The sequence below is a fragment of the Malaclemys terrapin genome, chromosome 11 (genome assembly GCF_027887155.1).
Source record: "Malaclemys terrapin pileata isolate rMalTer1 chromosome 11, rMalTer1.hap1, whole genome shotgun sequence".
NCBI classification, from domain to species: domain Eukaryota; kingdom Metazoa; phylum Chordata; order Testudines; family Emydidae; genus Malaclemys; species Malaclemys terrapin.
The window spans coordinates 12,639,346-12,651,586 of record NC_071515.1 but is presented as its reverse complement, the minus strand read 5'-3'; the positions used below and the strand labels follow the sequence as shown (position 1 = coordinate 12,651,586).

Sequence of the window (12,241 nt, the reverse complement as noted above, 5' to 3'; positions counted from 1 at the left end):
TCATCATTATTTGAATAGCAAAATCTATCTATTCTTTCTACAAGTATGCAGTGGTTCTTAACGAATTCATCATAACACTATAATCTTTGGGAAGAAAAGGCCATTTTATCCACTACGCATTCCCTTAAACCACTAGCTAACATATCAGAAAGGCTCAAACATAGAACTGTCTGAAAATGTTTTTTTGAGGGAAAATGGCTCTCATCAAAATGCACATTTCCATGGGAAATGTCAGCTTTTAATCATTTTTTCCCCCTGGGTTTTTACTGCAAAATTGGAAAATCCAACTAACAATCAAAATATGTTGGGTGAAACTGAAAACATAAGCTTGCCTGAAATGTGTTGGTGTTTGGGTTGCCGACAACTGACATTTTTGGAAATGTTCAGTTTTAGATTTGTTTTTCAACAAAAAGCTGAAACATTTCATCAGAAATTTCTAATGGAAATGTAATATTTTTGGTTTTTGTCTAAATTTCTTATGAAGTATGGTGGGAAAGCCATTTCCCGAGTAGCTCCATTCAAATATTATTTCAAAGGAATATTTTGAAAGGCGAGTTAGAATGGCCGGTTTCAAACGCAGCCTATGCTTTTGAAGAGGACAGTGTCACTGGTAAATGAATAAGCACCCATAATGCTTACAAGTAGTGAAGACCGAAGTTTCTCTGCTACTTTGCTGGTTGCCTTTCACCGCCACAAGGTAGACAGTGTACTCGGACCCAGGCTGCAGGTTCCTCAGTGCGTATTTGGTGGCAGATGGCCCCACGGTGTACTCCTTTTGTTGGCCTCCTCTTGTGGGACCTGCAGTCAGTTGGTATCCTGTGATCGGAGCACGTGGTGGAGTCCAGGCCACGAGCACTGCAGACTCAGTAATGTTGTCAAACCTTAGGTTGGTGGGAGCATCAAGTTCTAGAAGGAAAAGCAAAGTGTGTATTAACAGTTCTTCCAGGGGTTTAGCAGCCTACTTTAGGCTCTCTTTTGAAAAATCTCGGTAGTTGTTTTTTTAAAAATACCAAAACATATGCACCAATTTTAATTAAAAAACACCACCACATTTCTGGGGAGGAATACGTTAACCTAAAATAGTCAAGCGGCGAACTATGCTGTAAAATAACCCTATGCATGCTTGTCTCTCCTATATGAATTATACAAGGTCTTTGGAATGTTTCATATGTCTCCATACTGGCATTTTTATCCTTAGGCCCTGACACAGCAAAGCACCTAAGTATGTGCTAAAAGTTAGGTACATACTTAAGTAGTGTGCTGAGGGGAGGGACAGCTCAGTGGTTTAAGCAGTGGCCTGCTAAACCCAGGGTTGTGAGTTTAATCCTTAAGGGGGTCATTTGGGGATTTAGTTAGGGATTGGTCCTGCTTTGAGCAGGGGGGTGGACTAGATGATCTCCTGAGGTCCCTTCTAACCCTGATATTCTGTGATCCCGACCAAAATGAATACAGCAGAGATGTTAGCCCCTGACAAAATGCTTACTTACAGGAATTAAAGCCCAGAAAAGGTCCTGGGAAAAAGAAGGCCCAATGGGAGTTAGGCATCTGAATACCTTTAAAAATCTGGCCCTATGTTGCTTAGTGCAGTAGTTTTCAACTTTTCCATGCCCCAATCCCATGTTGCAACTAGCATCAGTCAAAAAAATGTTCCATCTAAACATTTTTTTAAAAAGAAAATAGTGTTTTTTTACTAAATGGAAATTTATTAAAAATCCATTTAAAAAACTATTAATGGAACCTACCCCTCCAAAAAAAAAAAAAAAAAAAAAGTCAGTTTTGGGGTTCTCAGTGTTTTAATTTTTATCAACATTTTTTGGGGAGGGAAAAATTAACTCCCTTCCCCACCCCCATTATAAAGAAAAGGAGTATGGTCATAAAGAAAGGGAGAGTTATTGTGACCCTCCTCAAGCCTGTTAATGATCCCCATGTTGAGAACCAGTGGTTTAGAGGATATAAAACTCGACTGACACTCGGGCTTCTTCCACACAGAAAACGATAGCGTTGTATCTCTCTTTCGTATGTAGACCTATATCTGGTTCTCTGTTATACTGGTACAGAATTTGACCAGTCAGCTGTAGGAGGCTTTTATCACTTCCTCCACCCATGCAAAACAGATACAAAAGCACACACAATCATAGCTTATTTGTAGGCCACTGTTTAATGGAAGGACAAAAGGAGAAGCAAGTTTGCATCATGGGAAAACTTTTGCTGGAGAGTTTTTCTTGGGAAACCTGACTGATTTCTTTTCCCCAGGACTTTCAATCACAGGACACAACACAGCTGAATACTTTTAGCAATGTGGTTCAGATAAAGCAGTTAAGTGGATGATCGCAGCCTATGGAAAACAATTCCAGACGTGTGTTACTAGGTCTCTGCCTGCCTATTCAAATGACTATGCTCAGCTTCGTATTCCAAATAAACATCTGGGGCCAGTTTTGCAAAAGAGCTCAGCTCCCATTTAGGCACCTAAATGAAGTGGGCGGATTTTCAGAAGCGTTCTGCACCCGGCAAACCCCAGTGAGAACAAACACTGGAACTTTTAGGTCTCAATGGGAGCTGAGCTCTTGGGAAAAATCCGTTTGTTTGTTTGTTTTTTGTAAACAGCGAAGGAAATTCAGGGTGGGATTTTCAAGAAGTGTTTTCAATGGGACTTGTGCTCCTAAGTCATGTAGATGCTTTTGAAAATGTCCAGGCACCTAAACTTATTTATTCTGAGGAAATGAATAAGATTAAAATGTCTTCTGCTTCTTTCTCTTTCAGACACACTGGGCCAGACTTTCAACAGTGACAACAGCCATTCAGAATACGACCAATGAGAGTTGGGCACTTTTGAAAGCCTGGCCCTGTGTGTAACTTCAGAATCAAAAACTGGGACACTTTTGTGTCCACTCTTTCAGGGTTGTGAAATACTCACAAGAGCCACATTCTGACTTTCTTTGATCAGCTTCTCTTGGGTCGGGAAAACACTTCAAGGAGCGGATCAAATCATAGCTATACCCAGCTGTTGTTACACAGCGCTTGTCATCAGTAGATCTCAAAGCACTTTACAAAGGAAGTCAGTATCATTATATCCATTTTACAGCTGGGAAAATCAAAGAGATGCTGAGTTTCACCTTTATCCTGTGCGTCCCTCAGTCCCTTGCTTCCAGCCTCTCTACGGTTGTGGGAAGCAAGGGACAGAGGAACTGCCAGGAAGTCCCTTTCTCCTCACACCAAGGAGCCAGAGGAGGTGTTTTGCAACGAACTGACTGGGCCACTGACACTGTACTGTCGTCATTAACAAAACTGTGAGAGGTTTTGCCCTTGAACAGTGATTAGTGGGAAACATGCACTCCCTACGAGCCTGATCCAAAGTCCCATTGAAATCAATGCAAAAAACTTCCACAGACTTCAGTGGATTTTGAACACAGTTCTGTGTGGCAACAGTGAAACAGGGCTGTAAAAACACCTTATAGCAGGGTAGCCAGAGGTCTTGAACAAACATTTTGTACCCCCAACGTTTTGATTGATGAGGCAATTGATGCCTCCTGAAAGGAGTAGCAGGATATCATATGACGAACCAGGACTGACATGGTAACGTTGAGATGTACTGTCACTTAACGACATGCTGATTTCTGTTCTTAGGGGCACACACAGAGCTCCTATGGCAGTCAATGAAAGCCAAGCGTGCATGCCAGCAATCAACATTTAGATTGAGATGTAAAAAGGCGGTCTAAGCAAGTTAGGCTCCCAAATCCCATTGAAATTCACTCTGAGTTGCCTTTGCAAAGTCATAGCCTCAGACTTTTGCTAGCAATGAGCCAGAAGGGCACACACCTTTTCAATCAATTAAAAAAGGAAAGCAAGAGAACTCCAGCCACATTAAATTGTTTCCAAACACCCTGAGAGTTAAACCTCTATTGGAAAGCGCTGGGAGAGAATTCATCTGCTAAGGAGATCACTGCATGATCAGCTGAATTCTCAGCCCCATCATTTTGCTTATTGGGTGCCACATGGCTGGAACGAACTGTTCCACTTTAGGTGATGTCTTTACATGTTGCTCTAAAGGAGGGGAAAAGAGTCACTTCCAAGTCCATAAAAAAAGCGTCAAGGAATAACACTTACTAGTCGTTTGCTCTCCGGTCAATGGCTTGCTCTCTCGGCCCTGGAGCACTGCAAAGACCTTGAAGATATAGGTCGTTCCAGGTAAAAGGTCAGTAACCTCAGCAAAGTAATTCCTGGTAGAAGGCAGTTTCTGTCCATGTACACCAGGGCGGTTAACCGGGATGACTTCCACCCGATAGCCAGACACTGTGCTCGATGGGGGGGTCCATATGATGGTGATTTTGACATCGGTGACTTCCACAAACTGTAGGTCCGTGGGTGAAGGAACATCATCTGACAGAAGAGAAACATCCAGTAAGACAGAGGGATTCCTTACAGAATGGTAAAGGTGACTCCAGGAATAAGGTGCGGAACAAGGAAGAAGTGAGTTCTGACTGAATAACTAAACTCTTACACATTTGACTGAGACCATTTACACAACAGAAAATGTCAAATAAGCCCTATCTTAACAAATGATTTTAAGAAAATACCTGAGTCTACTGTACATCTGAAATTACACTGGGTGGCTGAGAAGATTTTAGTCTAAGATTTGCACTTGGATTATTTTGTTGGCACAAAAGAAAAGCTAAAAAAATCAAATGCGCGAAGCAGCAGAATGTCAACTTCGTACAGAGCCACAAGTTTGAAACCCCCAATTATCCAATGACTGGAAACAAGAAGCTATTTTGCTAATTAAGAAGAAAAGGCTTTAAAAACCAGCAGAATAATTGGAGAATCTATACATTAATTTTAAACCCAATCCCTTTACAATTAAACTACAGGGTGTGACCCCAGCCTCACTGAAGTCAGTGGTAAAACTCCCATTGGCTTCAATGGTGCAGTATCAGAGCCATTGTGGAGTCTTATATTCAACGGAGGTTTCGGATTACTTGTGCAAATGAGTTCCACGTGATGCCTTATGGTTAACCAATACAAACATCGGTAATTCTCAGACTATATGGATGACAAATCATAAAATCATTGGACCTAGTTTATTCCTGGCATTGTTCTCATCGCAAGAATGTCTGATTCCACTATCACCACACCGGCCCTAATTCTTTCAGAACATTTCTTTTTGGTTCAGTTAAACAGCCAAATTGATTTCTTTTTTAAAATTAAGGGCAATTTTTTTAAAAAAACTGTGGGTGCCTATAGTTAAGCTCCCAAATCCATAAGTACTGAGCAATTTCCATCCTAATGACTTCAGCAGGGGCTCAGTACCTGAAAAAAAAAAATCTGCTTAATTATTCAGGTATTTAAATATGGATCAGGGTACCAAACCCTAGTCACCTGAAATCTGAAGTATCATGGCAACCAGATACCCTTTCAATGCTGGTAATATGATCTCGCAAGAGAACCTTCATGACGACTTAGAAAAATCTGTTGAGATTTTCCCTTTGCCTAGACATGATCTTACAACAGAGATCAGCCTTTTGACTGGCCTGTCATCCTACTGCTAGGAATAGGCAGCAGGTTTAAAACAAATACAAGGAAGTTCTTCTTCACGCAGCGCACAGTCAACTTGTGGAACTCCTTACCTGAAGAGGTTGTGAAGGCTAGGACTATAACAGCGTTTAAAAGAGAACGGGATAAATTCATGGTGGTTAAGTCCATTAATGGCTATTAGCCAGGATGGGTAAGGAATGGTGTCCCTAGCCTCTGTTTGTCAGAGGATGGAGATGGATGGCAGGAGAGAGATCACTTGATCATTACCTGTTAGGTCCACTCCCTCTGGGGCACCTGGCATTGGCCACTGTCGGTAGACAGGATACTGGGCTAGGTGGACCTTTGGTCTGACCCGGTACGGCCGTTCTTATGTTCTTATTAGTATTATTGATTCTTTGTACTGCAATAAGCACCTAGGAGTCCTAGTTATGGATCCCATTGTACTTGGTGCTGTACAAACACAGAAAAAGATGAGCTCTATGTAAGCGGTCTTGTGTTGATCTAGCTGTGGAAGTGTGTTCACTTAAATCTGGCTCCACCGACAAAGTTCCTCTCTGCGCCGATTTAGTATTGCAATGTCCCCAAGCGCTGTAGAGTCATGGTGGATGGAATTAGCTCCACGCAGTGTCAGCGTAGACAATGCGTTGCTTACGTCGACACTTCCTGGCTTTCGGGAGCCATCCCACAACGCACCACGCTGACAATACAATATGAGCGCCCCTAGTGAGGATGTGCACCCCAGACACAAGGAGCAAAGCGTGCACACACAACAATCAATATGAGCGCCCCTAGTGAGGATGTGCACCCCAGACACAAGGAGCAAAGCGTGCACACACACACAAGTGATTTAATAGCCGCGGGTGCTGTATGCCGACGTAAGTTAGGTTGACATGATTTTGTAGTGTGGACGTGGCCTAAATAAGTATTAAGACTCTGCATCCCAAAGTGGTCATCTTTGATTAGCAGAAAGCAGCATTTGACTTTAATATGTCAATGTTTAAAGCTTTTACATGAGCTAAACATTGGTGAGGTTTTCAGTAAAGGCCACTCTTGATTATATGCCCATTCAGAGCCTTTGCTGGTGGTCCACTTACAGCTAAAGCTGGGCTCTAGAGGCTGCATTTTTCTTTTAATTTGGCCCTGCTGCATCTGATAAATTGCTTTGGAATGAGCAAGATCCCAGGAAGCATGCTGGCTGTTACCTTTGGATGGGATGCCCGTGGTTTCCTGCTGGATAAAGACGGGAGTACTCTCTTGATTTTCTTCCACTGCATAGATGGTGATGTTATACTGAACCCCAGGCATTAAGTCACTGAGAGTCACAGAGGTAGCAGTGTCAGGCAAGTTGAGCTCTGTGCTGCTACCTTCCACTGATGGGGTATAGACAATTCGGTAGCCTAATGTGACAAAACAGACATGATCACCAGACGCAATCATTACCACCAGCACAAGGAACTGTAAAAATAAGAAATAAACACATTTTCCCCCAGGGATCCAAAAAACACCCCTGAACTTTTAAGAACATGCTTCCCAGGTTTGTTATGGGGATGACGTGGGGGCAGACAGAGGCCATGGATGCAGACGATAGTGGGGTTGTGGTTAGTCAAACCTGGATCTACATGTAAATGAGGCAGACCTGTGATGGGAGCTTGTGGTCTGCTCCAGCTAACGACAATTGAAGTGTCATCAACTTTATCCACGTTATGTTTGGGAGGTGCATCAGGTGCTGTTTAAAAGAGATGAAGGGAATAACAGATGAGAAAAGCAAGTGAGGCCAAGACATGTCCGAACGTCTGAGAACAATCCACAGAATAGAGATTTCCAAAGCCAAGCACCACATCCCAACATGTACCTGTTGTCTGGGAAGTAGACAGGATCAGATTCTGTTCTCCTTCTTCTGAGATCTGATAGACGTTGACGATGTACTTACGTCCAGGTAGCAAGTCTGGGATGTTAACGGAGGTGGCTGTGCTCGGGAGATCTTTGCAAAAAAGAAAATAGAAAAGACTTAGCAACGGTTGTTTTTTTGTCACCAAACAAACCAACCAAAAACTCTGGGTTGGTTCTGTTGAGTCACAATTTTCTTGTGAGAACATTTGTTTGGTCTGAGCCTGCTCTGGAGTCCCATCACAAGCCCCACAGAGCCTAGGACAGTTCCCTACAACTGGCAGGCTACTTAGAAGAGGGTCAGGGCACAGACTAGCCAGGGAAGAGTAGGTCAGCCGTAAGGTGCCGTGGCAGGTTTGCGTAGCAACCAACTGCACTCTGCCTGACTTCGGCCACTGCTATGAGTCCAGCACTGATTTCACACCAACTCACACCCTGATTTTCTAGTTCTGTCAGGGAGGTTTTGAAAAATTATCTGGGTGGTCCATGCATAATTCATGTAAAACATTCAGAGGGGGCAGCAGCTGAATGGAAATCAATCAAAGAATGTCATTCTTTCCCTCATATTCTTTTCCGGAGCATAACTCCTGGGAGTGTTTAAGCACTATCCTCATAATGCCCCCTGTGAAATATTACCATTCCCATTTTACAGAGAGAGAACTGAGAAACGGAGAGACTAAAGTTGACCTGCCCACAGTCACACCCGGCAGAGAGAGGGATGAAACCCAGATCTCCTGAATCCCAGCCCAGGACTTTAACCACCAGACCATCCTTCCCAGCCAGTCTAATATGCTGATATTATAGAATGTGGAGATCTCAATGGAAAAAAATATGAAACAAGAGTTAGTCAGCTCTTGAAAAAAAGGACGGTTCTAAGAATTCACCCAGATATAAGAGTAGGAGAACCAACTCCCCACCACAGAGCTACACAAATCTACCCCGGCCGAACAGGTTCAAACATCTGGCTTACCAAGATACTGCGGCTCATCCCCCTCCTCGCTAAGTTCGTACTCAACGCGGAATCCTGAGACAGTGTCAGAGGCGGAAACCCAGGAGACTACAAAACTACTTGCTGTAATTTCTGTGACCGATTCAGAGGTAGCAACCACAGGAGAAAGGGGAGTTGTCTCTCCTGAAAGGGTGTTACCTGCAGAGGAAAAAAAGATGGGGAGAGGTCAGAAGGTTTTATTTGAATTAACAAATTCCAACCCAAAAGAAATGAAGGGACAGATCCTCAGCTGGGGTTAACTGACATGGCTCCATTGTCTTTAGTGGAGCTCTGCCGATTTACACCAGCTAGGATCTAGGCGTACCTATTACCTTTCTAAAAGGGTAAGTATGCAGTGTGGCAAATAAGCAAAAAAAACAACCAAAAATACCCAACGTCTATTATAATATCCACAGAGGATGCAGCTGAATTTTTAACAGGAAACAAATAACTTAGGGAACGACCTACAAGGAAGTAAAGTGTAGGAAGGCAGCTGTATGAAAATATGGTTTCATACTGTTACTTACTAGAAATAGGTGTAGTACTAGTGGTGGTAAAATCAAAGCGGGTGACCTCTCTATGTCCATACTGCTGCACGCTGATGAGCTGCCCTTCATACAACACCCCAGGTTTCAGGCCAGAGATCGTGTGGGAGTTCAAGTGACCTGGGATGGTGGCTTCTTTCCACGGCACTCTCTGGTTTTTCTAAAAGAACAAAGACATCCAATACCATGAAAGAGACCCCCAAAGCCCAAGAGCAGAAATCTCGAATTACGCTTTTATATGGTAGCCCATCACTGTGGCATCTGGACGCCTATATCTGTGGCAGGACTCATATCAGGATGAACAAAAGCCCTTGGAAGGAGGAGGGGCGGGCAGGGTGGCCCTCCAGAGGCATTTCGCTGTGGTTAATTTATAATGGGAAACTGGGTAACAATCCTGTTAAAATTAGGGATGTGCCCTGAGGTTTTAATGGTTCTCCTTTGAAAAGGTTTAAGCAGCAATATATACCCAGCGATCATTCAACAAGCTAGAAAAGTCAGCCAGCAATTCTACAGCAGATACAATATTTGGAGATCATCCAGTAACACACTTGAGCTACTAGCTCAGTGGTTTGAGCATTGGCCTGCTAAACCCAGGGTTATAAGTTCAATCCTTGAGAGGGCACTTAAGGATCTGGGGCAAAATCAGTACTTGGTCCTGCTAGTGAAGGCAGGGGGCTGGACTCGATGACCTTTCAAGGTCCCTTCCAGTTCTAGGAGATAGGATATCTCCATTAATTAAATTTAAAAAATACCCCCTGAAAACAATCCTCAGCAAGATTCTTCCCCTCTGACTCACACTTGATTGCTACGGGAAATGCTAAACTAAATCCCCATCTTTCTAAGGTCAGGCCCCCTGGTGTTTAAAGCCCATTTCATTAAGGACCTGATCCAAAGTCCATTGAAATCAGTGGAAAGATTCCGACTGACTTCAAGGGGCTTTGGACCAGGCCCTGATTGTTCTCGTAATGCCAAGCGGTGGGCAAGCACCGACATGTTTAATGGATGAGTAGACATCTGTAATGAGTGTTGTCTGGGGCACTGTCAGACAACTCATTTGCATTGGTTAAAATGAATCATTCTTAAATATGAATAAGCCAGCAAGCTGCGGCTAAGCAGTTTTGGCTCCGACTTTACAGAAGAAAAGCAATGACTTATGTTTATTTAATCTTCTGCCGGCTGTTTACATCTTTATATCCTGCTCATTTTTACCTCCTCGTTAAGGTGATACAATCTATCCCAGTTGTTCCAGTAATATGTCCATGGAACAAAGCCAACGTTCCCTCCAAATAAGGAAACTTTCATAAGGATTTATACTATTCATCCCACACAATCTCCACCTGCCTAATTTCCTAGCATATTTGCTAACTCTGCAGGTCCAGATCCTCAAAGATATTTAGGCCCCTAACTCCCATCGAAATCATAAATTCATAAGCACATGGATCAGTTCTGCTCATTCACAAATATCCATGATCACTGTGCATGGTTAGATAATATCTGTCACTTTTAATCCTCAGTGCAAATGTCCTCTACAGTAGGGCAAGATCACTGAATTAGCAACTAGACCTGGATGAAAACGTCATCTTTCCCCTCCCCCCCTCAAAAAATGCCTTTTTTTTTTTTAATTTTAACAAAACGTGAATTTTTATCAGGAAATTTCTGTTTTCATTTGCATTTTTCAGGTTTTCATTGGGAAAAAAATTCAAAGCCCCAAACCAAAAATGTTTTGATTTTTGGCTTTTGAGAGCTTGCATGGATGTCAGGAGCTACAAACACGGATGATTTATATTATGATTGAAGGACGCACTTACCGGTTTCCATCGGAGAATATACTTGGAAATGTGAGAGGATTCGGGTGCATTCCACTGGATAGGATGGGAGTTGGGATGACTTGCACTCTCGGTGATAATCACTTGCACAGGACCAGTGGCACCTGAAAGGGAAGTTCCCCATTTTAATTTAATTAAGGAGTTTTCCCCTCTAGTTTTCTATTCAGTGCATCCAAAATTTATTAATCAAAATGCATTTGCTTGTCCAATATTATTATGAAGGTTTGAAAGAAATAGTTTTTCACTCTATCCCCCAGGCTCCACCACTCGTTATAGCAAATGCTCTGGTACACCGATCTCTCTTGCTCTAGGCATCAGCATTTGCTGTCTGGATAAACTTATGATGGAAGAATTGTGTCTGTGATGGAAGACTTGTGTCATAAGTGGTATGGAAAGAGACTTGCAAAACAGAGTCAGATCGTTTGGCAGAGCATGGGGAATAAGAGAACTTTTTCAACATGTGCTTATTATAAATGAAATTTTATCAGTTACTATTCACTGCAATTTGGGTTAATTTTTAAAAGCAAAAGAACTCTGCTAGCTTAAAGCCTCATCCTGCTCCATGCTAAGAACCTCTGGCAAGGTGCTGAGGATTCTCAATGCCTAAGCCTAAGCCAACGGGAGTTGGGTATGTTCGGCACCTTACTAGACTGGGTCCATGGAATGCTCGCCCAGAATTAAAATTGATCTCCACAGCTAATCAGAGTCTGTCCCAAGGCAGGATCAATGTCCTGAGAGCGGCACAAGGCAACACTGTAAAATCAGGGTGCTTCAGAATGCTGGAGAATCTTAGATGCTGACCAGCTGGAGAGAAGGTCAACAATATGGCCAATGCCAGCAAAAGGTTAAGAAGTCTCTTACATGTACTGGAACAAAAACAGAACTAGGGGCAAAATAAATTTCCATATAAAAGAGCCACATTTTTGTGGAGATGTTTACGGATAGGTTAAGTATCAGGGGGTAGCCATGTTAGTCTGTATCTACAAAAACAACAAGGAGTCTGGTGGCACCTTAAAGACTAACAGATTTATTTGGGCATAAGCTTTTGTGAGTAAAAACCTCACTTCTTCGGATGCATAGAGACTCTATGCATCCGAAGAAGTGAGGTTTTTACTCATGAAAGCTTATGCCCAAATAAATCTGTTAGTCTTTAAGGTGCCACCAGACTCCTTGTTGTTTTTACGGATAGGTTGTGAACCTCTTATTCAGGAAATAGCACCTCCATCCAGAGGTGAAAGTAAACCGGTCTGGTCCGGTACGGCATACCGGCAAGAGCCAGTACGCCATGCCGGACCACACTGGCTTCCGCGGCGGGGATTTAAAGGGCTCTGGGTTCCCCGCTGGGAGCCCAAAGCCCTTTAAATCCTCCCCGCAGCTCCGGCAGCCGGGCTGGGGCCGGGCTGGGGCCGGGATTTAAAGGGCTCAGAGCTCCCAGGTTGATTTAAAGGCCCTGGGGCTCCCAGCCA

The 12,241-nt window shown here is 43.1% G+C and overlaps 1 protein-coding gene across 5 annotated transcripts in view; it reads right to left on the bottom strand.

The window, feature by feature from the left end:
• FN1 (fibronectin 1) overlaps nt 1-12,241 on the bottom strand; it is a 70,025-nt gene that overhangs the window by 32,652 nt on the left and 25,132 nt on the right. For all 5 annotated transcript variants that reach the window (XM_054044707.1, XM_054044710.1, XM_054044708.1 and 2 more), the window contains exons 13-20: nt 10,758-10,879; nt 8,932-9,109; nt 8,387-8,563; nt 7,382-7,510; nt 7,166-7,255; nt 6,732-6,926; nt 4,105-4,377; nt 640-906 (exon numbers count right to left, since the gene is read on the bottom strand). In XM_054044707.1, coding sequence (XP_053900682.1) covers nt 640-906; nt 4,105-4,377; nt 6,732-6,926; nt 7,166-7,255; nt 7,382-7,510; nt 8,387-8,563; nt 8,932-9,109; nt 10,758-10,879 — 1,431 coding nt within the window. The remainder of the gene's footprint in view (nt 1-639; nt 907-4,104; nt 4,378-6,731; nt 6,927-7,165; nt 7,256-7,381; nt 7,511-8,386; nt 8,564-8,931; nt 9,110-10,757; nt 10,880-12,241) is intronic.